The sequence below is a fragment of the Pelodiscus sinensis genome, unplaced genomic scaffold (assembly GCF_049634645.1).
Source record: "Pelodiscus sinensis isolate JC-2024 unplaced genomic scaffold, ASM4963464v1 ctg215, whole genome shotgun sequence".
Classification (NCBI taxonomy): domain Eukaryota; kingdom Metazoa; phylum Chordata; order Testudines; family Trionychidae; genus Pelodiscus; species Pelodiscus sinensis.
In genome coordinates this window covers 1-27,500 of record NW_027465879.1, presented here as the reverse complement: position 1 = coordinate 27,500, position 27,500 = coordinate 1, and the positions used below count along the sequence as shown (strand labels likewise).

The 27,500-nt window shown below is 63.0% G+C and overlaps 2 protein-coding genes across 2 annotated transcripts in view; both read left to right on the top strand.

Moving 5' to 3' along the window:
- The window catches only part of CARMIL3 (capping protein regulator and myosin 1 linker 3), a 42,413-nt gene extending 27,822 nt beyond the window's left edge, over window positions 1-14,591 (top strand). The window contains 22 exon segments of the mRNA XM_075915984.1: window positions 1,100-1,154; window positions 1,328-1,500; window positions 2,028-2,096; window positions 3,139-3,232; window positions 3,331-3,429; window positions 3,581-3,709; window positions 4,455-4,568; window positions 4,869-5,044; window positions 5,186-5,273; window positions 6,982-7,125; window positions 7,216-7,279; window positions 9,107-9,315; window positions 10,588-10,703; window positions 11,280-11,613; window positions 11,688-11,822; window positions 11,997-12,063; window positions 12,148-12,237; window positions 12,903-13,012; window positions 13,170-13,332; window positions 13,450-13,560; window positions 13,990-14,109; window positions 14,180-14,591. Of these exon segments, the coding sequence (XP_075772099.1) occupies window positions 1,100-1,154; window positions 1,328-1,500; window positions 2,028-2,096; window positions 3,139-3,232; window positions 3,331-3,429; window positions 3,581-3,709; window positions 4,455-4,568; window positions 4,869-5,044; window positions 5,186-5,273; window positions 6,982-7,125; window positions 7,216-7,279; window positions 9,107-9,315; window positions 10,588-10,703; window positions 11,280-11,613; window positions 11,688-11,822; window positions 11,997-12,063; window positions 12,148-12,237; window positions 12,903-13,012; window positions 13,170-13,332; window positions 13,450-13,560; window positions 13,990-14,109; window positions 14,180-14,205 (2,686 nt within the window). The 3' untranslated portion in view covers window positions 14,206-14,591.
- A 2,366-nt stretch (window positions 14,592-16,957) lies between these two features.
- Window positions 16,958-27,497, top strand: LOC102458884 (copine-6-like; the record flags this gene model as incomplete). Its single annotated transcript, XM_075915985.1, has 12 exons — window positions 16,958-17,115; window positions 19,724-19,884; window positions 20,181-20,360; window positions 21,551-21,625; window positions 22,186-22,260; window positions 22,362-22,445; window positions 22,570-22,659; window positions 22,810-22,908; window positions 23,020-23,109; window positions 26,149-26,208; window positions 26,301-26,434; window positions 27,443-27,497. Coding segments are annotated over exons 2-12 (1,095 nt in total), but the record flags the coding sequence as incomplete, so codon positions are not given.
- Between the last annotated feature and the right edge of the window lie 3 nt (window positions 27,498-27,500).

Here is a 27,500-nt window from a genome sequence, read left to right as displayed (position 1 = left end):
TCCATGAGAAGCAGTGGAGACCCACTGAGGGGTCATCGGACTCTGTTTATCTATTGGATGGATGTTGGGCTCCATGCGAACCATTCTAGACCCATTAGATGGGCATTGGACTCCACGGGACCCATTGGCGATGGACAACATAAGACGTGTTCTAGACCCATTGGGTGCATGTTGGGCTCCATGAGAAGCATTGGAGACCCCCAGGATGAGCACTGGTGCTTAGTGGGAACCATTCTAGACCAATTAGGCAGTTCTCCAACCATCTAGAAAGAAATGGAGAGCGCAAGTCGAAAAGGCAGTCTAGAACCTCCCCAGTTGAGTGACTTAGAAAGCTGGTCAAGAGATTGGTGATCTCTGATTAGGTTGATGTTCTGAAGTCCCACCCAGAACCCACCCAGCTTAGACTGTGGAAGTAAGGGATACAGCATAGATGATCTAGAACGCTAGCCAGGCAATGTTATAAGTCTGCTGAGTTTGACTCTGTAGTGCCTGGCTATCCAGAACATGCCCAGCCTAGAACATGGGGTGAATCCAGAGTGGGTGACCTAAAACACCACCCAAGCAATGTTACGAGTCTACTGAATGTGACTCTATAGTGCCTGGCTATCCAGAACATGCCCAGCCTAGAACGTAGGGTGGGTCTAGAGCGGGTGACCTAGAACGCTACCCAAGCAATGTTACGTGTCTATTGAGTTTGACTCTGTAGTGCCTGGTTATCCAGGAAATGTCCAGCCTAGAACATGGGGTGGGTCTAGAGTGGGTGACCTAGAACGCTACCCAAGCAATGTTACGCGTCTATTGAGTTTGACTCTGTAGTGCCCGGCTATCCAGAACATGCCCAGCCTAGAACATGGAGTGAGTCTAGGATGGGAGACCTAGAACGTACCCAAGCAATGTTGCAGTTCTGGTGCGAAGGAGGCTGTTGCATCCCGCACTCCAGAACCCACCCAACTTGGGACCCCAAGAAAAGGGTCTGGAACAGGCCACCGAGAACGATTACTGTGTCCCTGTGTCAGTGGGTGGGCTGGTGACTTGAGCTGCCCGCCCCGTTCCACCCCCTCTGGTGCTCATGCCCTGCCTCCATGTTCTCCCTCCCCAGGACGCTGGAGGAGATCCTTCACAAGATCGTGCAGCTGATTCAGGAGGAAGATTGTGTGAGTCTGCCCTCGGGGGCCGTGGGTCAGGACTGAGGGGAACCAGGAGAGCTGTGGGGTGGGGTGGGGTGAAGGGGAAGGCCAGGGCTGGAGTGTGGAGCTCTGGCAGAGCTACATGGGAGGGGATCGCAGCGCTGACACCCCTCCCCTCCCCTCCTACCCTTCCCCTCCAGTCCCTGCAGTCTCTCTCTGTGGCCGACTCGCGGCTGAAGTCCCGGACCAGCATCCTTATCAACGCCCTGGGCAGCAACACCTGCCTGAGCAAAGTGGACCTGAGCGGGAACGGCATGGAAGACCTGGGAGCCAAGATGCTGTCCAAAGCCCTGCAGATCAACAGCACCCTCCGGTGGGGGGGAAGAGCACCCTGGGGTGCAGCGGGAGGCTCTTTAGGGAGACAGGGTGGGGGAGGGGGCTTCCTGGAGGGGAGGGACTGGGGTTGTAGGGAAGGGGGTGCAGTTCGGGGGCTCTCATGGGCATGAGAGTGGGGGATTAGGGTGAGGAGGTCTTACTAGGTGGTCCAGGAGGGTTGGAGCGTGTGGGGTCCTGTCAGCAGAAGTGCGGGGAGCTTGGGAGATGGGAGAGGGGCTACCTTGGGAGGGCAGGAGTGAGGTGTGGAGAACAGAGGGGAAGAATCTCCTGGGGTTGAGAAGCAGAGAAGGGAATATGGAAAAGGGGGGGTTCTTGGAGGGAGAAGGAGAGGAGAAAGCCATTGGTGGCCTCCCCGTGGGAAATGCCGGGGAAGGGGGTGCCACTGGAGTGGAGGAGGGTGTAAGGTTTGTGTTAGCCAAGGCAGGGTCTCATTAGGGGGTCACTACGGTGGGAGGAAAAAGGGACCCACAGTTGCGTGACCCAGCCTGGATCTCCTCTTCGCAGGAGCATCGCCTGGGACCGGAACAACACGACGGCACTCGGCTTCCAGGATATCGCCCGAGCCCTGGAGAAGTGAGTCTGGAAGGGACTTGCTGGAGGAGTGTTAGCCTCTGACCTCCCAGCCCCCACCCCGGACTCAGGCTTAGTGGTAGCATTGAGAACAGGTGTCATTTCTCTGGGTTTCATACCGACTAGCTTCATTGTTTGCAATTCATTTGTAGTGGGGATGTGTGTGTGGGCTGGCCGAGTTGTGTGGATGGTGTTGAGTGGAGTAGTGGGCCTACTTGGTAGGTGGTGTTGAGCTTAGGATGTTGTGTAGGTAACTGGGTTGTCGGAGTGGATTACTGGTGCATTTTTTGGGTTGGCTGGAGTTGTGTAGTCTGGGTTACTGATTGGGGCTGGGTTGGGTTGTGGGTTGGGTTAAACTGATTGAGTTATTGGTTGAACAGAGTCAGGTTAGCTTGAGTCAGATTGGACAATTACTAGCATAGGGATGGGTTGGGTAGGATCTTGGTTTATTTATGTTAGTCGCATTGGATTCAACTAGTAAGTTAAGTAGGGTTGAGTAGGTTCTTGGTTGGGTAGAGTAGGTTGATTGGGTAGAACTTGGATTGAGTTCTTGGTTGAATAGAATTGGGTTGTGCTCTCAACTGGGTAGAGTTGGGTTGGGTTCTCGGTTGGGTTGGGTTCAGTTGGATCGAGTTGGGTTGGGTTCTTTGTTGGATCGAGCTGGGCTGGGTTCTCAGTTGGGTCGAATTGCGTTGGGTTCTCGGCTGGGTTATGTTCTCAGTTGGGTTGAGCTGTGTTGGGCTAGGTTATTGGAAGGGTCACTAGGGTGGATTGTTGGGTTAGCTTGTTGATAAGAAAAAGGTGGACAACACCTGGGAGGTGGGACAATAACGCAAAGACAAGAAGCCATTTGGGTGGTGACTGGAGGGGGACCAGGAGGTGAAAATGGGGAAACGGGAGTGATACCCACAGAGAGTAACTTGGATAACTGCAAGTGAGACCACAGCTCTGACAGACTTGAGGGCCGTTCCCTCGGTATCGGGAGGGGGTGGGAGTAACCTTTCCCAACACCTCCTGCCTCTGAGCCTCACACCTCCCCCTACAGCAACTACACCCTGAAGTACATGTCCTTCCCCATGAGCGACATCACAGCCGCTTTCCGCAGCGCCCCGGAGAGGACGGACGAGGTGTGGCAGAAGGTGAGTAGAGCCTGGGGCCCCGGGGGGCTCAGTTGGAAGGAGTGAGGGGACCCCCCCAAGAGGTCTCTCATCTGCCTCCCTTCATCCCTCCTCCCCAGATCCAATGGTGCCTCCTCCGAAACAGCCACTCCCAGAAGTTTTCCCAGGAGCAGGCCTTCCGACTCCAGCAAGGGATCGGCACCAGCGGCGCCGAGCAAGTAAACGTTCCCATCTCCCCGTACCGTCCCCCGCGGGCCAGGGGGCGGGCTTGGGGGGCAGGGAACAGAGCTCAGGGCCTTTCCCCTTGAGGGGGCTCCGGCTCCATCCGGCTGGCTCAGGGGTGCCGCTAACCACCCTGTCCCTCAGCAGATGATCCGGCGGCTGTGCCTGCAGGTCCAGGAGAAGGTGAGGGCTCTGCACGGCTGCCCGGCCGACACCGTCCAAGAGGAGGTGCTGTACGCGCGGGAGCTGATGAAGGAGGCCAAGAACTCGCGGGCGGTGAGAGACCCCCCCCTCTGCCCGGCTCCACCCCGTTCCCTCCGTCTCCACCCCTCTCACTCAACCCCTGCCTCTCCCGTCCTGGCTCCTCCACCTGTGGCCCCGGCCCTGCGTCTCCAGATGTGGCCACAGCTGTGTCCCGTCGCCCTGGCGAAACCCTGCTGCTGCAGAGGTTGCCACATCTGGGCCTTCTGTCCCCAGATGTGGTCACACAACTGAAACCTCCATCCCGGGTCCAGGAACAAGCTCCCCAGATGTTGACACATCTGGATCCCTCCATCCCCAGCCAGAAGCTAGTTCCCCAGATATTGCCACATCTGGATCCCTCCACCCCAGCCAGAAGCGAGCTCCCCAAATGTTCTCACATCTGGATCCCTCCATCCCCAGCCACAAGCTAGCTCCCCAGATGTTCTTGCATCTGGATCTCTCCATCCCCTGACAGGAGCTCCCCGGCTGTTCGCACATCTGGTCCCTTCATCCCCAGTCAGAAGCGAGCTCCCCAGATGTTTCCACGTCTGGATCCCTTCATCCCCAGCCAGAAGCTAGCTCCTCAGATGTTGCCACATCTGGATCACTCCATCCCCAGCCAGACGCTAGCTGCCCAGTTGTTGCCACACAACTGAAACCTCCATCCCTGGTCCAGGAACAAGCTCCCCAGATGTGGCTACCGCTGCTCTCTTCCCCTCCCCCCACGCACATCTGTCCCTGCTCACCCCGCCCCTCTCGGGGCTCTCTCTCCCGCCAGCTCTTCCCCAGCCTATACGAGCTGGGACACATCCTGGCGAGTGACGGGCCTGTCCGGCAGCGCCTGGAGTCCGTGGCCAATGAGGTCTCCAAGGCCGTCGACAAGGAGCTGCAGGTGATCTCTCTGGGGGGGCTAAGCTTGGGGCCCCCCAGATTTCACTAGCAGGGTTGGAGGACTCAGTTCAGGGGGACCCTGGGTCTTACCGGGGAACTTTGGGGAGCTCTGTTTGGAGGCTGGGAGGCTCCATTTTGGGGGCATCCCAGATCTCACTGGCTGGGGGACCCCAGGACTCACTGAGCACTTGAGGGGCTCAGTCTGGGGGGGGGGCGACCCTGGATCTGCTGGTGTCACTAAGGGAGCTCAATGCCGGGGGAATCCAGCTTGGGGGTGACGCGTTGTTTTGGGGGCCCCCAGGTGATCCTGGACTCCATGGTGACACTGACCCAGGAGCTGTGCCCCAGGGCCATGCAGGCGGCCGAGGGCCACAACAAGATGCTGGGGGCCGTGTCGGAGCGGGTGACCGTCCCCCGCAACTTCATCCGGGGGGCGCTGCTGGAGCAGGCTGGGCAGGACATCCAGAACAAGCTGAAGTGAGGCCGGGGGGCCGGGGGGACGGGGCGTGGGGGAGGGGCGGTGTTCTTACGGGGGTCCCTGAGGAGGGGGTGGGGGTGTTTGGAGGACGGGGGGGTCTGCTCAACCTCTGAACCGCCCCCCCCCCCGTTGGTCCCCAGCGAGGTGAAGCTTTCGGTGGTGACGTATCTCACCAACTCCATCGTGGAGGAATTGCTGGACGAGCTGTACAGCACCCACAAGAACCTGGTGAGACCCCCAGCCCCCCGCTGCCCCCCAGCCCCCTGCACTGCTCCCCAACCTCCCATGCTGCCCCCCAGCCCCCCCGCTGCCCCCCAGCCCCCTGCACTGCTCCCCAACCTCCCATGCTGCCCTCCAGCCCCCCCGCTGCCCCCCAGCCCCCTGCACTGCTCCCCAACCTCCCATGCTGCCCTCCAGCCCCCTACACTGCTCCCCAACCTCCCATGCTGCCCTCCAGCCCCCTACACTGCTCCCCAACCTCCCATGCTGCCCCCCAGCCCCCTACACTGCTCCCCAACCTCCCATGCTGCCCCCAGTCCCCCTTGCTGCCCCCCCAAACCCCTACACTGCTCCCCAACCTCCCATGCTGCCCTCCAGCCCCCTACACTGCTCCCCAACCTCCCATGCTGCCCTCCAGCCCCCTACACTGCTCCCCAACCTCCCATGCTGCCCCCAGTCCCCCTTGCTGCTCCCCCAGCCCCCTACACTGCTCCCCAACCTCCCATGCTGCCCCTCCAGCCCCCCCGCTGCCCCCCAGCCCTCTGCACTGCTCCCCAACCTCCCATGCTGCCCTCCAGCCCCCTGCACTGCTCCCCAACCTCCCATGCTGCCCTCCAGCCCCCTACACTGCTCCCCAACCTCCCATGCTGCCCTCCAGCCCCCTACACTGCTCCCCAACCTCCCATGCTGCCCCCAGTCCCCCTTGCTGCCCCCCCAGCCCCCTGCACTGCTCCCCAACCTCCCATGCTGCCCTCCAGCCCCTCCGCTGCCCCCCAGCCCCCTACACTGCTCCCCAACCTCCCATGCTGCCCTCCAGCCCCCTACACTGCTCCCCAACCTCCCATGCTGCCCCCAGTCCCCCTTGCTGCCCCCCCAACCCCCTGCACTGCTCCCCAACCTCCCATGCTGCCCTCCAGCCCCTCCGCTGCCCCCCAGCCCCCTACACTGCTCCCCAACCTCCCATGCTGCCCTCCAGCCCCCTACACTGCTCCCCAACCTCCCATGCTGCCCCCAGTCCCCCTTGCTGCCCCCCCAGCCCCCTACACTGCTCCCCAACCTCCCATGCTGCCCCCAGTCCCCCTCCCCGCTGCCCTCCAGGCCCCTACACTGCTCCCCAACCTCCCATGCTGCCCTCCAGCCCCCTACACTGCTCCCCAACCTCCCATGCTGCCCCCAGTCCCCCTTGCTGCCCCCCCAGCCCCCTACACTGCTCCCCAACCTCCCATGCTGCCCCTCCAGCCCCCCCGCTGCCCCCCAGCCCTCTGCACTGCTCCCCAACCTCCCATGCTGCCCCCAGTCCCCCTTGCTGCCCCCCCAGTCCTCCACAGTCACCCCAGCTCCACCAGGGACCCCCTTCCCCCCACCTTAACCTCCAGTCCCCTCTACTGACCATCCCGTGATACCCCCAGCTCCCCAGCAGCCCTCACAGCCCCATCCTAGTGCACCCACGGCAGGGTCTGTGTCATGCCCAGAGCCCCCCCCAGGCCCTCTTCATAATCCCCACAGATGCCTGCACCTTGATACCCCCGGCACCCCAGGGCAGCCCTTCCCCCACGCCCTCCACATTCACCTCAGTCTCTTCCCCATGCCCCCCGGCGTTATACCCCAGAGTCCCACTCTGCCCCTCGCTCCCCCCATGCAGAAGCTGAGCCCCCCCCAAAACCCTCCTCAGCCCCCTTAGAACCTCCAGTCACCCCAGGTACCTCTCCCCCCACAGGCCCGGCACATCACCTACCTCCAGCAGCTCTCCGAGGGGCAGGGCGGGGCAGGGAGCTCCGGGGGGACCCCGCTGGACCAGCCCCCCAGGAACCAGCTGAGAGACCCGGAGGAGACCACAGACGATGAGCTGGGGACCAGCATTGTAAGCGATGGGGATGGGGCACGGCCCTGCCAGACCCTCTCCCAGCCCCCCAGTCCCAGCCCTAGGGTCACCCTGCTCTCCCCTCTGCAGGACACCATGGCCATCAAGAGGCAGAAGCACGGCAGGAAAATCCGGCCCGTCTCCGCCTTTATCGGTGAGCGATGGACACGGATCAGACCTCTCCTGTCTCCATCCACCCAGCCAGCTGCCTGCCCACCGGTCTGTCCGTCTGTCCCTCCATCTGTCCATCCGCACGTCCATCCGCCCATCACTCCGTCCATCCGTCTGTCCCTCCATCTGTCCATCCGCCCATCACTCCGTCCATCCGTCTGTCCACCCACACGTCCATCCGCCCATCACTCCATCCATCCGTCTGTCCACCCACACGTCCATCCGCCCATCACTCCGTCCATCCGTCTGTCCACCCACACGTCCATCCGCCCATCACTCCGTCCATCCGTCTGTCCACCCACACGTCCATCCGCCCATCACTCCGTCCATCCGTCTGTCCACCCACACGTCCATCCGCCCATCACTCCGTCCATCCGTCTGTCCATCCACACGTCCATCCGCCCATCACTCCGTCCATCCGTCTGTCCACCCACACGTCCATCCGCCCATCACTCTGTCCATCCGTCCATCCGTCTGTCCACCCACACGTCCATCCGCCCATCACTCCATCCATCCGTCTGTCCACCCACACGTCCATCCGCCCATCACTCCGTCCATCCGTCTGTCCACCCACACGTCCATCCGCCCATCACTCCGTCCATCCGTCTGTCCACCCACACGTCCATCCGCCCATCACTCCGTCCATCCGTCTGTCCACCCACACGTCCATCCGCCCATCACTCCGTCCATCCGTCTGTCCATCCACACGTCCATCCGCCCATCACTCCGTCCATCCGTCTGTCCACCCACACGTCCATCCGCCCATCACTCCGTCCATCCGTCTGTCCACCCACACGTCCATCCGCCCATCACTCCGTCCATCCGTCTGTCCACCCACACGTCCATCCGCCCATCACTCCGTCCATCCGTCTGTCCATCCACACGTCCATCCGCCCATCACTCCGTCCATCCGTCTGTCCACCCACACGTCCATCCGCCCATCACTCCGTCCATCCGTCTGTCCACCCACACGTCCATCCGCCCATCACTCCGTCCATCCGTCTGTCCATCCACACGTCCATCCGCCCATCTCTCCGTCCATCCGTCTGTCCATCCACACGTCCATCCGCCCATCTCTCCGTCCATCCGTCTGTCCATCCACACGTCTATCCGCCCATCACTCCGTCCATCCATCTGTTCATTCACACGTCTATCCGCCCATCACTCCGTCCATCCATCCGTCCGTCCATCCATCTGTCCATCCACACGTCCATCCGTCTATCCGTCTGTCCAGCCACATGTCCATCTGCCCACCACTCCATCCATCTGTCCATCCGTCTGCTCATCCGCCCATCAATCCATCCGTCCATCTGTCTGTCCATCCACCCATGACTCCATCCATTCAGCCATCCATCCGTGCACCAGCCATCCATCTGTCCACTTGTCCATCCATCCGTCTATCCATCTGTCCAAACATACATTCAACCTGCCCACCACTCCATCCATCCAACTGTCCACAATCCATCTGTCCACCCACTGCTTCATCCATCTATCTGTCCAACCACCCAGCCAGCTCCATACATACCTTCAATCTACCTTTCAATCCACCTTTCCTTCCATCCGCCCACCCACCCATCCCTCCCTCCCTCCCTCCCTCCCTGCCTCCCTCCATTCACCCACCCATGCATTCATCCTTCCATCCATCTGCCCCCCCCCACTGATATCTCGAGGCACCCCTCCATCCAGCCCTCCCTCAATCCGGTCACTTCATCACCCAAATCTCTATCCCTCTTCCCACCCCTCCGTTATCCACACAATCCTTCTTCTGTTGCTTCCTCCTCCCCTGCCCCACTGTCTCCCCACTCCACAGCTGACCCCGATGGCGACGCTGCACCCCGTTGGAGCACCGACTCTCCGTCCGGCTGGCTGTCCTCGTCGACCAGCAGCCAGTACTCGCATTCCCGCAGCCCGTCCTTCGAGGGACTGGCCGAGCTCCCCACCGAGGGCTCCCGGCTGGAGCACCGCACCCGCGGCCGGCCCCGGCCCCCCCGCTGCGCCCCCCCGGGGCCCCGCCAGAACGTGAGTCACGCCCACCTCATCCAGCACCTCGTGCCGCCGGGCCTCTGCTGGCATCTCTGGGTTGCTCATCTGAGTCTTTCTTCCCCTGCTCCTTCCTTTTCTCACGTTCTCCTGCATTCGTTCCCTCCTCTCCTTGCCGCAGTCCTTTTCTCCTGCATTCCTTCCTTTTCTCCTTCCTTCCTTTTCCCGTTCCTTTTCCCGTTCCTTTTCTCATTCCTTTTCTCCTTCCTTCCTTTCTCCCTCCTTCCTTTTCTCCTTCCTTCCTTTTCCCGTTCCTTTTCCCATTCCTTTTCTCCTTCCTTTTCTCCTGCATTCCTTCCTTTTCTCCTGCATTCCTTCCTTTTCTCCTTCCTTCCTTTTCCCGTTCCTTTTCTCATTCCTTCCTTCCTTCCTTCCTTCCTTCCTTCCTTTCTCCCTCCTTCCTTTTCTCCTTCCTTTCTTCCTCGTTCCTTCCTTTTCTCACATTCTCCTGCATTCATTCCTTCCTTTTCTCCTTCCTTCCTCTTCTTCTTCCTTCCTTTCTCATTCCTTCCTTTTCTCTCATTCTGCTGCATTTGTTCCCTTGTCTTCTCCTTTCCTCAGTCCGTTTCTCCTACATTCGTTCCTTTTCTCGTTCCTTCCTTTCTCGTTCCTTCCTTTTCTTGTTCGCCCCTTTTCTGCTTAATTTTTCATTTGCAAATTTGCTTAATCATGCGTTCTCTCAATTTTGCATTCCCTCTTCCATCCATTCATTTTCACATTCTTTTGTTCCTTCCCTTATTCGTTTGTTTATTCCTCTTCCCCTCTCTGCTCCTTTTTTGTTCACTCATTCTGTCTCTTTTTTCACTCTGTCTCCCCTCAACTGTGCCTTTACCTTTTGGACAGACTCCAGCCCCAGAGCCTGATGGGGTAATGAGCTGAAGCAGACACAGGAAACTGGAACTTATCCCCTACTAAAACAGGAAGTCCCGGTTCCCAAGACGCGGGACTTCCTACTTCAGCTGTGTACAGGGGGGAGGAGCCAGCTTTATAGTAGGAGCAGCTAACTGAGCATTACTCTTTTTAATACTCCAAAACAGGAAGTTCCGGTTACTGGAGGAGGTAGTTTCCGATGGAAAGGGGGAAGAGCTGTTCTTGTAGTGGGAGGAGCTAATAGCTTTATCTCCAGACTACGGCAGGAAGTCCAAGTCACTGGAGGCGGGACTTCCCCTTTGCCTATGGGGGGGGGTAAGAGGGAGGAGCCAGTCTTAAAGTGACAGGGGCGAATTCCTTGCATACTATACCTCTCCTCAGCAGGCTCGGACGCCAGGATCCATCGAGCCCCAGCGGCAGGAGAACGGGACGGTGCCGAGGCTGGACGAGGGCCTGGAGGAATTTTTTAGCAGGCGTGTCCTCACCGATAACGCCAGGTGGGACCATCAACCCTTGGTACCAAACTGCTCAAGAGAGTTAAGTCCAAAGCAGACTGTGAAGAACTGCAAAAAGGTCTCTCCGAACTAGGGCAACAAAATGGCAGATGGATTTTAATGTTGATAAATGTAAAGTAAGGCACGTTCGGGGGGGGGGGGATCCCACAATATAAGCACGAGGGGTCACCCAATGAGCTGAAAAGGTTTCAAACAAACCAAAGGAAGTTTTTCTTCACTCCGAGCACAGTCAACCTGTGGAACTCCTCGCCAGAGGATGCGGCAAAGGCCAGGACATTAACAGGGTTCAAAAAATAGCGAGATAGATTCATGGAGGTTGGGTCCATCGATGGCTCTTAGCCAGGCTGGGTAGGAACGGGGTCCCCAGCCTCTGTGTGTCGGAGGGCGGAGATGGATGGCAGGAGCGAGATGGCGCGATCAGTACCGGTTCCGTTCCCTCCCTCTGGGGCATCTGGCACTGGCTGCTGTCGGCAGAGAGGGCACTGGGCTGGGGGAAGGGTAGGGAGCCCCCCCAGTCTGATTCTCTGATCACCCCCACTCCTCTCCTCTGCCCCTCAGCTATCCCCGGACCCCCAGGGGCTGCGGGGTGAGACCAGGTCCTTCGGACGCCCTGCCCCCCATGCAGAAGAAGAGGCGAAAGGGGCTTTTCCATTTTCGGCGCCACCGGAGCCTCAAGGGGGAGCGGGAGGCTGAAGACACCGTGTGGGGGGCCCCCCACAGCTCCCCCGGCACCCCGCAGGGGGCAGGAGAGGAGCCCAAGGCGCCCATGCGGAGCTCGGCCAGCCTGGACGAGGGGCAGGAGGAGGAGCCCCAGAGCGTGCGGGTCCCCTTCCCCGGGCTGGGGGGCAGCGGAGGAAGCGGGGTGAAGGGGCTGCCATCCCGGGGGATGCAGGTAAGGGGGGCCCGGGCAGCAGGGCGGGAGGGCCCCGCAGAGGTCGCTGCGTTCAACCACCTCTCTGTCCGTAGGGTCCCTCCACCGACCGTCCCCGCAACCCCGAGAGGGCGGAGTCAGACTCCTCGGAGGCGGAGCTATTGCAGCCTTCCAAAGTCCAGCGCATCGCCCTGCCGGGAATGGGGCGGAGCCTGGATGGGAAGACAGAGGTATGGGGGAAGGGGAGGGGCATTTCTGAAGGGGTGGAGCCTGAAGACAGGCCACGCCCACTTGTTACCTGGTGGCCTGCAGCTACAGTCACAGAGGGAGGGGCTATTTGGGGGCGGGGCCTGAGGAGGGAGGCCACACCCACTTGACTCCCCTTTCTACTGGCTTGGCTCCAGGGGGTGGAGCTGCAGAGGACAGGCAGCCTGCAGGATCGAGAGAGGCGGAGGTCCTCGGACGAAACAGGTAAGGGGGTGCACCCCAAAGTCTGCCCCTCCTCCTCTCCTAGCTCCCCCCATCCTGATCCCCCCTTTTCCCCCCCCCCCACAGACAGAGGGGGCTGGAGACCCCAACCTCCCCCACAGAGCTCCAAACCGACGTTCGCCACCATCCGCCGGGCTGAGGCCAGCTGGGATATCGGTAAGGGCTGCGAGCTTCCCGGCACAGTGCCCCAGGGCTGTGAGCTTCCCTACAACAGTGCCGCCAGGGCTGCGAGCTTCCTGGCACAGTGCCCTGAGGCTGTGAGCTTCCCTGGGGCGGTGCCCCTAAGGCTGTGAACTTCCCTGCAGTAGTGCCCCCAGGGCTGCGAGCTTCCCGGCACAGTGCCCCGGGGCTGTGAGCTTCCCTACAACAGTGCCACCAGGGCTGCAAACTTCTCGGCGGCTGTGTCTCTGAGGCTGTGAACTTCCCTGCAGTAGTGCCCCCAGGGCTGCGAGCTTCCCGGCACAGTGCCCTGGGGCTGTGAGCTTCCCTGGGGCGGTGCCCCTAAGGCTGTGAACTTCCCTTCAGCAGTGCCCCTGGGCTGTGAGCTTCCCTGGGGCAGTGCCCCTAAGGCTGTGAACTTCCCTGCAGTAGTGCTCCCGGGGCTGTGAGCTTCCCTACAACAGTGCTGCCAGGGCTGTGAGCTTCCCTGCAGCAGTGCCCCCAGGGCTGCGAGCTTCCCTACAGCAGTGCCCTCAGGGCTGTGAACTTCCCTGCAGCAGTGCCCCTGGAGTTCTAAGCTTTAGAGCAGTGCCCGGCACGGCTGCGAGCTTCCGACAGCAGTGCCCCCATCATTCATGTGGTTTCTTCCTCTCCCATTTCAGCAGAGGAGAGCGCGCAGCTGGACCGGGAGGGGACGGACAGCCCCAGCGGGACCCCCAGAGAGGAGGAGGGGGACAGGCCCCCAAACCCCAGCTTCCTGGTATCTGGAAAGGTGAGAGGGGGGCTGCAGTGGTGGGAGGCTGGGGGGACAGAGGGTGTAAGCTGTGAGCTTCCCCACAGCAGTGCCCCCGGGGGTGGAGTTTGGGGTGCTCTGTGGCATTACTGGGGGGTCTAACTGATGCCCCTGTCCCCTCCCCACTCCCCAACAGGCCCGTCCCCCCAAGCCCGTCGCCGTCCCCCGGGGCCGAAAGGCCCCCACTCAGCCGGAGAGGAGCCAAAGCAGCGAGGAGGGGGAGGGGGGGGCCGGCCCCCCCGAGACGCGGACCTCCCCCCCCATCGCCCGTCCCCGCCCAGACCACCTGGATACAGAAGGTACCGGGAACTGGGCCAGGGGGCGGGGCCAGGACGGACCCTGCCCCAAACAGGGACGGGCTGGCTCCAGGGGTGGGGGAGGGGACCCGGGGCCTTTCACCCCCTTTCTCCTTCCAGGGGGCTGTGAGGGGGGGCGGAAGCCGGTCCCCCTGAAGCCCCAGCGCACGCGCCGGGCCCAGTCCTGTGACAAGCTGGAGTCAGACCGGGGCCGTCACCCTGGAGCCAGAGGTGAGACCCCGAACTGAGTGGGGGAAGGGGCCCCAGGGCTGCGAGCTTCCCCACAGCATTGCCTCTAGCTGGGGGAGGGGACCCTAAGGGCTGTGAGCTTCCCCCCTAGCAGTGCCACCAGACAGAAGTGGGGACCCTAGGGGCTGCGAGCTTCCCCACAGCAGTGCCCCCAGCCGGGGGGGGGGGAACTCTAGGGGCTGCGAGCTTCCCCACAGCAGTGCCTCTAGCTGAGGGAGGGGACCCTAAGGGATGTGAGCTTCCGCCCTAGCAGTGCCACCAGACAGAAATGGGGACCCTAGGGGCTGCGAGCTTCCCCACAGCAGTGCCCCCAGCCGGAGGGGGGGGGGAACCCTAGGGGCTGCGAGCTTCCCCATAGCAGTGCCCCCAGCTGGGTTGTCTCTGGATCTAACCCTTCCCCACCCCCAACAGGTGCGGCCAACGCCCCCCTGCCCGACCCCCCTCCGCCCCCACCCACGGGGAGGTACCAGCCATCCCGGAAAACCCGCCTCCCCGTGGCTCGGCCTCTCCTCTCCATGGACCAGGCTGTGGGTGAGTAGAGCCACCCTCTGCCCCCCAGCTGTTCCCCCCCCAGCCTGTCACCTCGTCCGTCTCTCCACAGGGACCCCGGAGTCCGGGACAGACTGACAGACCTGCCCTGCCAGCAGCTGGGGGCAGCCGGGAACGTGGCACCGAGGCGAGAGAGAAGAGGCCTCCCCGCCAACAAAAACCAAGGATCGGCCCCTCCCCCCATAGCCATGGGGCACAGACTCCACCCTGCCCCCCACCCGCTTGCTTCCACCCCCCATGCGCACCCGGCTCCTCCCCACGCTTCCGACCCCCCGCGAGGGAGGGACCCCGGTTCCCACGGGGAGCCCCCGGCAGGTGGAAAACGGGGAGGGGGGCAGGATTCTGAATGTGGCTCCTCCCCCTGAGCGGCTACCCCGCCCCCCCTTTTCCGCCCCCCCCGGGGGTCACTGTCTATTTTCGGCCTGTACAGAGCGAAGAGAGAAATAAATTCTATCTGGCGATCAGCAGCCGGCTCCTTCCTCACTGGGGCCCCTTGCTGGGGGGCAGGCTGCAGGGGCCGGGCGTCCCTGGCCCCCATCTGTGGGTCACACACAGTAGCTCTCAGTCCCGGCCAGCAGGGGACAGTCGGATCTCGGGGGGGGGACACCCAGGGAAGGAAACACACAACCTGCCACTAGGGAGTGTGGGGGGGGCACATGGGGCAGGTCCCGTCCCCACCACCAGGGGGCAGCCAGTCCACCACCCTGCCACCAGCAACACACACAACCCCGCCACCAGGGGGCAGCAAACACACAACCCCACCACCAGGGGGCAGCAAACACACAACCCCGCCACCAGCAAACACACAACCCCGCCACCAGGGGGCAGCAAACACACAACCCCACCACCAGGGGGCAGCAAACACACAACCCCGCCACCAGCAAACACACAACCCCGCCACCAGGGGGCAGCAAACACACAACCCTGCCACCAGCAAACACACAACCCTGCCACCAGCAAACACACAACCCCGCCACCAGGGGGCAGCAAACACACAACCCTGCCACCAGCAAACACACAACCCCGCCACCAGCAAACACACAACCCCGCCACCAGGGGGCAGCAAACACACAACCCCACCACCAGGGGGCAGCAAACACACAACCCCGCCACCAGCAAACACACAACCCCGCCACCAGGGGGCAGCAAACACACAACCCCACCACCAGGGGGCAGCAAACACACAACCCCGCCACCAGCAAACACACAACCCCGCCACCAGCAAACACACAACCCCGCCACCAGGGGGCAGCAAACACACAACCCTGCCACCAGCAAACACACAACCCTGCCACCAGCAAACACACAACCCCGCCACCAGGGGGCAGCAAACACACAACCCTGCCACCAGCAACACACAACCCCGCCACCAGGGGGCAGCAAACACACAACCCTGCCACCAGCAAACACACAACCCCGCCACCAGCAAACACACAACCCCGCCACCAGGGGGCAGCAAACACACAACCCCGCCACCAGCAAACACACAACCCTGCCACCAGCAAACACACAATCCTGCCAGCAGGGGGCAGCCAGTCCACCACCCTGCCACCAGCAACACACACAACCTCGCCACCAGGGGGCAGCTAACACACAACCCCGCCACCAGCAAACACACAACCCCGCCACCAGCACACACGCAACCCCGCCACCAGGGGGCAGCACACACACAACCCTGCCAGCGGAGGGCAGAGGGCCACCCCAGCACACACTCCATTGTATTCTTGTGTACCCCCTCAACGCCCTTCACAAGCCTGGCCCACAGTGGGTGGCTGCCTGTCCCCGGGGGGCGAGATGTCAGGGGGGCGGGGGGCTGTGTCCCTGTGTGTCGCGGTTGCCAGGGCGGGTGTTCTTTGGGGTGTTTGTGTCCCTGTTGTGTCTACTCCTGTGTGGATTGGGGGGGCAGTGCGCCCCCGACTGTTGTGAGTCTCCACTCCGGGCCCGACCTCAGCGAGGGGCGGGGCCACGCCGGCAAGCCCCGCCCCCTGCCCCGCTGCACCTGGAGCAGAAGGGCGGAGGGGAGCGGAGAGCCGGCAGCCCCGCCCCCCATCTCTGCCCCCCATCCAGCCGGCAGCCCCGCCGGGACCGAGCCGAGGCCCCGCCCCCCATCTCTGCCCCCCATCCAGCCGGCAGCCCCGCCGGGACCGAGCCGAGGCCCCGCCCCCCATCTCTGCCCCCCATCCAGCCGGCAGCCCCGCCGGGACCGAGCCGAGGCCCCGCCCCCATCTCTGCCCCCCATCCAGCCGGCAGCCCCGCTGGGACCGAGCCGAGGCCCCGCCCCCCATCTCTGCCCCCCATCCAGCCGGCAGCCCCGCTGGGACCGAGCCGAGGCCCCGCCCCCCATCTCTGCCCCCCATCCAGCCGGCAGCCCCGCTGGGACCGAGCCGAGGCCCCGCCCCCATCTCTGCCCCCCATCCAGCCGGCAGCCCCGCTGGGACCGAGCCGAGGCCCCGCCCCCCATCTCTGCCCCCCATCCAGCCGGCAGCCCCGCTGGGACCGAGCCGAGGCCCCGCCCCCCATCTCTGCCCCCCATCCAGCCGGCAGCCCCGCTGGGACCGAGCCGAGGCCCCGCCCCCATCTCTGCCCCCCATCCAGCCGGCAGCCCCGCTGGGACCGAGCCGAGGCCCCGCCCCCATCTCTGCCCCCCATCCAGCCGGCAGCCCCGCTGGGACCGAGCCGAGGCCCCGCCCCCATCTCTGCCCCCCATCCAGCCGGCAGCCCCGCTGGGACCGAGCCGAGGCCCCGCCCCCATCTCTGCCCCCCATCCTGCCGGCGTCCCGCGCCCAGACACACACATACCGCCCCCCCCCCGGCAGGGAGCAGGGAGCCGGGCAGGGGGCGGGGCTAGGAGCGGGGGGGGGCAGTGGGCGGAGCGAGGAGCGGGGGGGGGCACCGCGGGAGGAGCAGGTGGGGCGGCAGCCGCAGGGCCGAAGGACGCAGCCGGGTGTAGCCAGGGGCTGGTCCGTCCGCTGCCAGCGCATCAGACCGGTACGTGCTGCCGGTGTGTGTGTGTGTGTGTGTGTGTGTGTGTGTGTGTGTCGGGTGGTGCGGGCTGTGTGTGTCCCTGCCCTGCGGGTGTGCCTGTCCCTGTCGTGTGTGTGTCGGAGTCCTTGCCCTGCGGCCGTGTGCGCCGGGTGCTGCGGGGTGTGTGTGTGTGTGTGTGTGTGTGTGTGCTGGGTGCTGTGGGGGGGGTGTGTGCCAGACGCTGTCGTGCGTGTGTGTGGGGGGGGGGGTGCTGTGGTGTGTGTGCCGGGTGCTGCGGGGTGTGTGTGTGTGTGTGTGTGCTGGGTGCTGTGGGGGGGTGTGTGTGCCAGACGCTGTCGTGTGTGTGTGGGGGGGGGGGGTGCTGTGGTGTGTGTGCCGGGTGTTGTGGTGTGTGTGTGTGTGTGTGCCAGGTGTGTGTGCGCCGGGTGTTGTGGGGTGTGTGTGCCGGGTGTTGTGGTGTGTGTGTGTGTGTGTGCCAGGTGTGTGTGCGCCGGGTGTTGTGGGGTGTGTGTGTGTGTGTGTCGGGTGCTGTGGTGTGTGTGCCGGGTGCTGCGGGGTGTGTGTGTGTGTGTGTGTGTGTGTGTGTGTGTGTGTGTGTGCTGGGTGCTGTGGGGGGGGGGTGTGTGCCAGACGCTGTCGTGTGTGTGTGTGTGGGGTGCTGTGGTGTGTGTGCCGGGTGTTGTGGTGTGTGTGTGTGTGTGTGCCAGGTGTGTGTGCGCCGGGTGTTGTGGGGTGTGTGTGTGTGTGTGTGTCGGGTGCTGGGGGGGTGCGCTGGGTGTTGTGGTGTGTATGTGTGTGTGTGTGTGTGTGTGTGCCGGGTGTTGTGGGGTGTGTGTGTGTGTGCCGGGTGTTGTGGGGTGTGTGTGCGCGCTGGGTGTGTGTGTGTGCGCGCCGGGTGTTGTGGGGTGTGTGTGTGTGTGCCGGGTGTTGTGGGGTGTGTGTGCGCGCTGGGTGTGTGTGTGTGCGCGCCGGGTGTTGTGGGGTGTGTGTGTGTGTGCCGGGTGTTGTGGGGTGTGTGTGTGTGTGTGCCGGGTGTTGTGGGGTGTGTGTGTGTGTGTGTGTGTGTGCCGGGTGTTGTGGGGTGTGTGTGTATCTGAACATGCCCGCCCCCCCCCGCTCTGTTCATTTCCCATTCCTGCTTCCAGGCCCAGCGCGGGGGGGGGGGCGGGTTTGTGTGTCGGTTCATTGTGGGCCTGGCTGTGTCGTGCAGCCGTGTGGGGCCGACACAGGGTGTGTCCGGGGCCCCAGTGTGGCCGCCAGCGGGTTCGCCCCAGGCAGCCCCAGCGTTGGGAGGCCCGTGGCTACCCCGGTTGTTACACCCCCCCCCTCCCCACAGCGCCCCAGGGCCCAGCGGTCCCCCGCTTCCACCCCCCTGCTCCCCGCCCCGCCGCTGACCCCTTCCTGCCCCACAGCCCCTGCTCCCCACCCCGCCGCTGGCCCCTTCCTGCCCCCCAGCCCTGCCCCCCAACCCCTGCCCCCCCGCCCCGCCACTGACCCCTTCCTGCCCCACAGCCCTGCCAGTACCCATCACTCCTGCCCCCCCTCCTGACCCCCAGCCCCTGTTCCCCCCCAGCCCTGCCACTGACCCCTTCCTGCCCCCCCAGCCCTGCCGGTGCCCCTCTCTCCCATCCCCCAGCCCCTGGTAGTCCAGCCTTGCGCCCCCCCACACACACACACTCTGCACATGGAGGGTCCGGCCCTGAGCCAAGGAACCGCAGGGCCATAAATCATCGCCCGGAGCTGACGGGGCAGAAACGTCCCGGACGGGCATCCCCTGGGCTTCCCCCGCACGGCCCGGCCCTCCCCCTCCCCCTGCTCCCCACCCCCCAGCCTCCCCCCACCCCTCCCTCCCTCCGGTTCCTACCCCTCCAGTCCCCTCACCGAGCCCCACCCCCTCCGTCCCCCTGGCTCCTACCCCCCAGCCCTGCCCCTCCCTTCTCCCAGCTCCTACCACCCCGCAGCTCCAGCGCCCCAGCCCCTGCTCTTGCTCCACAGCCCCTGCCCCCTCCCTCCCCCCAGCCCCTGACCCCTAGCCCTGCCCCTCCTACCTCACAGCCCTTGCTCTGGATTCTGCCCCTCCCTCCTGCCCCCCAACCCCACCCCTGCCCCCTGCAGACTCCCCTCTACCCCTCAGCCCCTACCCCCCAGACCTGCCCCCGTCCCTCCCTCCTTCCAGCCCCTCTCTCCTGCTCCCCAGGCCCTGCTCTGGTCCCTCCCTCCTACCCCCCAGCCCTGCCAGTGCCCCTCACTCTGACCCACAGCCTCTGCTCCCCCGCCTCCTGGCTGCTCTCTCTGCTTGTCACCTCTCCCCCTGAGCCGGGTGCACTTGCTCTCTGGGAGCATCGGCGTCTTCCCGGCACCTCGTTCCCTCGGGGAGGGCGTGTTCTGCTCTGAGCTATGGGGCTGTGGGCCTGAAACGCCCGTCTGTCCGTCCGCCCGCCCGTCCCTCTCCCCCACCCGCCCGCCCGTCCATCCCCCCGTCCACCCACCCGTCTGTCCATCCATTCTCCCACTCATCCATCCATCCATCCACCCGTCCGTCCGTCCGTCTGTCCTCCCCATCCCCTCCCCTCTCTCCCTGCGTCCGTTGCCTTCCGTCTCTCCCGCCCAGGCGCCCCCATGTCAGAGGCGGACGAGTCCCAGCCGGTGGCCCTAGGAGCCTCGCGGGTCGAGCTCCGAGTCTCCTGCTGGAACCTCCTGGATCGGGACCCCCTGGCCGCCCCCAACCCCTGCGTGGTGCTGAAGCAGCTGGTTGAAGGGCAGTGGAGCGAGGTACGGGGGCTCCCAGCCATGCCCTGCTCCGGGGACCCCTGCCCTTGCGTCTCCCCCTTGGGCTGCCCCACAGTCCCCCCTTCTCAGAGGAAATTGGGGGACCCCCCGGCACCCCTTGATTTCACCCTTTCCCCACTTCTCTCTGCTCCAGCCTCCTGCCTCTTGGCCTCCAAACTCTCTGCCCAAGAGAGAGGATGTGCTCCCCCTTAAGCCACCTTCCCAAGGGGGGGCTCCCACAGTGTGCCCCCCTCCCCCTCAGCATCCCCTGAACCTCCTCCCGATCCCCACTCCCATAGGTGGGGCGCACCGAGACCATGCACGGCAGCCTGAACCCCGTCTTCTCCCACGTCTTCCTGCTGGACTACTTCTTCGAGGAGATGCAGGCCTTCTGCTTCGAAGCCTACAGTGCCAGCGCTGAGGATGGGGGGGTCGAGGAGGACACCTTCCTGGGGGCAGCGGAGTGGTCCCTGGGCCAGGTGGGGAAATGAAGTATACCCCCTCCGGTAACCCTACCCCATATGCCTGGGGATAAGGGGTATGCCCCAGAGAGCCATAACCCTACCCCTAACCCTGGGGACGTGGGGTATACCCCTGATAACCATGACCCTACCCCTAACCCTGGGGACGTGGGGTATACCCCTGACAGCCATAACCCTACCCCTAACCCTGGGGATGTGGGGTATACTCCTGACAGCCATAACCCTAACCCTGGGGATGTGGGGTATACCCCTGATAACCATGACCCTACCCCTAACCCCGGAGATGTGGGATATATCCCTGATAACCATAACCCTACCCCTAACCCCGGAGATGTGGGGTATACCCCTGATAACCATAACCCTACCCCTAACCCCGGAGATGTGGGGTATACCCCTGATAACCATAACCCTACCCCTAACCCCAGAGATGTGGGATATATCCCTGATAACCATAACCCTACCCCTAACCCTGGGGACGTGGGGTATACCCCTGATAACCATGACCCTACCCCTAATCCCGGGGACGTGGGGTATACCCCTGATAACCATGACACTACCCCTAACCCTGGAGACGTGGGGTATACCCCTGATAACCATAACCCTACCCCTAATCCCAGGGACGTGGGGTATACCCCTGATAACCATGACCCTACCCCTAACCCTGGGGATGAGGTACACCCCTGATAACCATACCCCTACCCCAAATCCTGGGTTACCCCTAGTAACTCTACCCCTAACCCTGGGGATGAGGTACACCCCTGATAACCATAACCCTACCCCAAATCCTGGGTTACCCCTAGTAACTCTACCCTTAGCCCTGGGGACATGGGTATACCTCTGGCCATGGGAGAGGCGGGGATGCGGGATAACCCCCTTGGATACCCACGACCTCTAGGCCCACCCCAGGCCATGGCTGGAGGGGGGACAGGCCCCTGCTAACCGCAGCCAAACCGGAACCCTGGGATCCCTGGTGTTTGCCCCGCGTCAGACTTAGCCCCTAACTCTCGCCTGCGCCCGGTGCCCCCTCGCCCACCTCCCCCCTAGCGCTCCCAGCCAGCGGCACCAGAACCCGACCGACGGGCCGCCCTCCCCAGTGCCCCTGCCCTGCCTGCCCTCTGTGTGTCCTCGTGCTACGCCCCCCCCCCGCGCCCCTCCTGACGTCTCTCCCCCCCGCCCCTCCTTGGCAGATCGTGTCCCAGACCAAAGTCACCAAGCCGCTGCTCCTCAAGGACGGGACGACGGCGGGAAAATCCACCATCACAGTACGAGGGGCAACCGGGGGGGGGAGTTGTGTGACCCCCCCCCCCCCCCAGAAAGGGCTGGAGAGAAGAGACTTAGTGGGCGGGGAGCTAGAACTCCCTGGTTCTCTCCCAAGCTCTGGAAGGAAGTGGGGTACAGTGGTTAGAGTGGGGGGTGGGGCAAGGGAGCCGGGACTGCTGGGTTCTCTCCCAAGTTCTGGTAGGGGAGTGGAGGCTAGTGGTCGGAGTGGGGAGGGGCTGTGAGCCGGGACCCCTGGGTTCTTTCCCCAGCTCTAGGAGGGCGGGGGGGGGGGGCTAGTGGTTGGAGCAGGGGAGTGGAGGCTAGTGGTCGGAGTGGGGAGGGGCTGTGAGCCGGGACCCCTGGGTTCTTTCCCCAGCTCTAGGAGGGCGGGGGGGCTAGTGGTTGGAGCAGGGGAGTGGGGGCTAGTGGTTGGAGCGGGGGGGCTGCGAGCCAGGACCCCGGTTCTTGGGCTGGGCGTGGGCTGTGGTGGGTCGCGAGGAGCCGGGGGGGGGGCGGGCCGGCCGGGGGGGGGTCCAGGCTCTCGTGTGCGTCTCCCCCGCAGATCGAGGCGGAAGAAGTCACCAGCCCCAACCACTTCGTGCAGCTCGAATTCCGGGCTCAGAAGCTGGACAACAAGGTAAGAGAGCGACTCCCCTGCCCCAGCTCCCAGCTGCCCGGCTCTAACCACTGGCCCCCACTGCCCTCCCTGGGGCTCTGTCTGTCTCTCCCTGGCTGTAGGATCTCTTCACCAAGTCAGACCCCTTCCTGGAAATCTACAAGGTGACCGGCCCCCAAACGGAGCATCTGGTGGTGAGGACGGAGGTGAGGGGCGGGTGCCCGGGGGTGGGAGAGGGGATGAAGGGAGTGGGGCCCAGTGGGGGAGGAGGCAGCAGGGCTGAGTATGGGGGGTGACCCATATCCACCCCCACTGCTCTTCCCCCCCCAGGTGGTTAATAACAATTTGAGCCCTACCTGGGAACCCTTCCGCGTCTCCCTCCACTCGCTGTGCAGCTGTGACCCGGACAAGACCATCCGGGTGAGTGCCCGGGCGCCTGGGTTCCCTCCCAGCTCTGGGAGGGCAGTGGGGGCCAGTGGTTAGAGCAGGGGGCTGGGAGCCAGGACTACTGGGGTCTCTGCCCGGTCGGAGGGGCTGTCGCACTATCACTCCCTCTCTCTTGCCTCCCAGTGCGTCGTTTACGACTATAACACCAGCGGGAAACACGATTACATCGGTGAATTCACCACGACCTTCCGTGAAATGCAGGAGGTTTCCTCAGGGAAGGAGGTAGGGAGGGCGGGGCGGGGAGCCGGGACTCCTGGGTCCTCTCCCCAGCCGGGGTACGGGGGAAGACCCAGCTCCGAGCCCAGACCCAGCGCTGTCCCTGTCCTTGGGCAGGTGGTGTACGAATGCATCAACCCCAAATACCAGGAGAAGAAGAAGAAGCACTACACGAACTCCGGCACCGTGGTGCTGTCCCAGTGCAAGGTGAGTGAGCGGGCGGGGCATCTACAGCACCAACCTCCCCGGGTCGGGCGCTCGGCCTCCCCGGGTCGGGCGCTCGGCCTCCCCGGGTCGGGCGCTCGGCCTCCCCGCTCCAGCAGGATTGCAGTGAGCCAGGTGTCTGCTTCTCATGGGCGTGGGCAGGTTTCCCGCGGTCCCCGATAGTTTCTTACAGCCCCCACCCCCGGCTCAGGGCTCTGTGCTGTTCTTGGGCTCGATTTCGCCCCTCGGTGTCTCCTACAGCCCAGCACACGGGAAGTGTTGGTGACGCTGCTAGACATTGGTGTCTGAGCTGAGTTTTTCGGCTGGCCTAGGGAAAGGCGTCTCGCTGGCAGGGGGCCGGGCTGGCTCGGGGCGCCCCTCTCCCCCAGCAGGATAGTACTGACTCCTGATTGCTGTAACAACAAGTCTGTGTGACTCCGTGTTCCCCGTCAACTTCTCTTCCACCTGCCGGCTGAGAGTCCGGTCTGGCTGCAGATGGGGGGGCAGGACCCGGGGGCTCCCCCACCCTCCGTGAAAACATCGTCTGGCAAATTCTCCGGTCAGGTCTATTCTCGGGTGCCGGACTAGAGAGGTCCGACTTCCATTCGTCGGCACGTTCGATGGTCACGGAGCCTCTGGACCCATAGCGGGGGTCGGTGGTTCACGACGTATCTCGCGGGGTCCCGCCAGGGTCAGTCCAGGTGCGGGGCCCTCGGCGTCATCCACGCCGGTTGTCGTGGGGTTCGATTTCCTTGCGTGTATTTATTGCAGCAGGTGGTGTAATTGTGGGCGTTTCACAAGCCTTAACACGATGAGTATTGAAACCTTAAATACTCCCCGTCCCGAAGCGATGAACGCAGCGCCAAGCCATGCAGCAGCGATGAATCGACGAGGTGTTATAGTCCAGTAATTAAGCCTCGTTCGCTTACGCTTCACCCGTTTGCCACCTACGGGATCCGGCGGGAGGGCGTGGGCTCTTGGATTCCAGCTGGGATGTAGTGTCGGTACGGTGCTGGTCGCCGTGGGGGAGTCTTTGGTTGAAACCAGGAAGGGGGTGGACTAGGAGGGGGTAGGGAATCAAGGGCGGAGTCTGTTCTTGCTGCTACGGGGGTGCAGTGTTGGGGGACCCACGACACGCCGTCACACCCACTCATCGGGTTATCGGCGCGGAGGGTCTGTCACTTCTAGGTCCAATAGGACCTGTGGGTCCGTCCTGCCCTCCCTCCCCTCGATGGTTCTCGCTCCGCCCATGTTGTAGCAAAGCGAGACTGGGTCGTTCTAAGATTTCCCAGTTGATTGCTGCGACGGCGTGTCGGGGCGCCCCCCGACCCTGCACCCCCCTCCGCAGCCAGATGTCACTCTCCACCAACCAGTAGAGTAGAAGTTTTGATTGCTTCTCGGGGTATGTCTGCACGACGGCGTGATTTCGAAGTATCTAAGGGTCTGTCTACACTACCCTCCTAGTTCGAACTAGCGGGGTAATGTAGGCATACCGCACTTGCAAATGAAGCCCGGGATTTGAATTTCCCGGGCTTCATTTGCATAAGCGGGGCGCCGCCATTTTTAAAACCCCGCTGGTTCGAACCCCGTGCAGCGCGGCTACACGGGCACGAACTAGGTAGTTCGGACTAGGCTTCCTAGTTCAAACTACCGTTACTCCTCGTGGAATGAGGTTTACCCATTTCGAAATATGCCCTCCACTCTTCCGAATGAATTTCGAAATAGCAGTTGGCTTGTGTCGACGCTCGGAAGGTTATTTCGAAATAACGTTGCTGTGTAGACGTACCGGGGCGTAGAATCTGTGTGAGCATCAACACCGAGAGCAGACAGCCTTGTTCCCCTTGGGGGGAAGGGCTCACGGGCCCTGAACCCCTCTTTCCTTGGTCTAAACTAGCATCACTCAACCTAGCCCAGCTGAGACTAACTCAACTCCCCAAATCTACCCCCCCACCTCTCTTCATTTGTCTGGGAACGGGGTTGTCCCCTGCTCAGGCTGGGAATTAGTTGTCTGGGCCAGTCCGTAAATGGAGTGAGCCACTGGGAATCGCACCCCACAGCCAGGTGGGAATGCGGGGCTCCAGAGCAGACAGCCCCCCACTACGTCACTCTGGCGCGTTGTGTAGGATTCCTCCATGCCTAATGCTCCTCTGCGTGTTGCAAAACCTACGTGGGTGTTGAACAGTTGTGTGGCTGCCTCTTGGATTTCTGCTTATCGGAAATAGAAGTATCCGGAGAAGCTTAATCTGTGTGATTCTGCAAAACATTCCTGCCTCCCCAAGCTCGCCCCCGCAGCCTTGCCTGCGTGCTTGCATGCACCCGATTGGAGGCCTGGGTTTTGCTCGTTAGCGATCCAGTTTGGACGAGGCAGACTCTGTTGTCAAGGGAGGCTCCCGTACACGCCCTGGCTCCTGGCGCAGAGATGGGGGTTATGAAATCAGCAGCGGACAGCGAGCGGGCAGGCGTGGGCTGGGTTAGCCAGCGAAGGCGACAGATGGGAGGGTTGGTCCGAAATCACACGGTGACACGGCACTACGCCTGAGAACGCCCACCTAGCAGCAGGGCCGGGGGGGAGACGTTGCCCGATTTCGGACGCCACACGGCAGGGGCGATGGAGACAAATCGGAGCGCGCCCGCCGGGGAGCAATAAAACCGAGTCGCGGTGTAGGACAGCTGACGTAGGCGGAACGGGAGCAGGACACCTGGGTCCGTGTGGTCTACGGAAGGCGGAGGTGGGAGGTGGGAGCCGGGTCACGGGCTCCCAGCAGGCGAAGGGCCGTCCTAAAGAGGGAGGGGGAATCCGTCGTTCCCCGCGGGCGGCAGGACACGGCGGGCTGGGGCGTGTCCCACCACGAGGCGGGACGGTGGGAGACGCTCCCGGACTCTCGGCAGGGTTGGTTTACCCAGCCCTGGGCGCGTGGAAGGCCAGGTTGGCCAAACAGCCGTGGGGGCTGGGCTGGGTTGGGTGTTCTCCTCCAGCCGGCGTCGGCGTGTCAACGCCTCGTTAGGCCCTAATGACCCGCTGCTCCGCTCTCGCCCTTCCAGGTGGAAAAGGTTCACACCTTTCTGGATTACATCATGGGCGGGCTGCAGATCTACTTCTCGGTGAGGCGGCGGGGCAGGGCGGGGCGGGGAGCGGCCGGGCCGTGTGCCCCCCTCTAACCCTTAGGGGACGCTGCCCCCCACCTCCCGCGCAGGTGGCGATTGACTTCACGGCCTCCAACGGGGACCCGCGCAGCGAGCACTCGCTGCATTTCATCAACCCCAAGGAACCCAACGAGTACCTCAAGGCGCTGTCCGCCGTGGGCGAGATCTGCCAGGACTACGACAGGTAGGGGCGCCCCCGAGGCCTGGGTTCCGTCCCCCTTGCTCCCACAGGGGAAAATTACCCATGAGGCATTGCTCCCGAAATCCCACGCTTGCAAACTGCCCGCCCAAAGCTCCCCGTGTTTCCCACAGTGCTCTGCACAAGTCAAAACTACCCACAATCCTTTGCTCCAGATTCCCGCTCTCCCAAGCTACCCACAATCCTTTGCACAAGTCCCACCCTTGCAAACTACCCACAATCCTTTGCTTCACATTCCCACTTGCTCAAGCTACCCACAATCCTTTGCTTCAAATTCCCGCTCTCCCAAGCTACCCACAATCCTTTGCACAAGTCCCGCCCTTGCAAACTACCCACAATCCTTTGCTTCACATTCCCACTTGCTCAAGCTACCCACAATCCTTTGCTTCAAATTCCCGCTCTCCCAAGCTACCCACAATCCTTTGCACAAGTCCCGCCCTTGCAAACTACCCACAATCCTTTGCTTCACATTCCCACTTGCTCAAGCTACCCACAATTCTTTGCTTCAAATTCCCGCTCTCCCAAACTACCCACAATCCTTTGCACAAGTCCTGCCCTTGCAAACTACCCACAATCCTTTGCACAAGTCCCACCCTCGCAAGCTACCCATAATCCTTTGCTTCACATTCCCGCTCTCCCAAGCTACCCACAATCCTTCACATTCCCGCTCTCCCAAGCTACCCACAATCCTTTGCTTCACATTCCCGCTCTCCCAAGCTACCCACAATCCTTTGCTTCACATTCCCGCTCTCCCAAGCTACCCACAATCCTTTGTGGCAGCCAATTACCCACAGCCCTTTGCCTCGGAGCAGCAAATAACCCCGCACCCTTTGCAACAGTCTTCCCATCCCAGGTACCCCCCAGGGGCTGGGGTACCGGTCCGTGGGGCCGAGAGCCCGTCAGGACCTCCCCCGCCTGGGCCCCTCTGCCGGTCGGGTGCGTTGGCGGGACCCCAGGCGCACCCCACCCTACGTCTCACTCGCTCTCTTCCAGCGACAAGAAGTTCCCAGCCTTTGGATTTGGGGCGCGGATCCCCCCGAACAACGAGGTA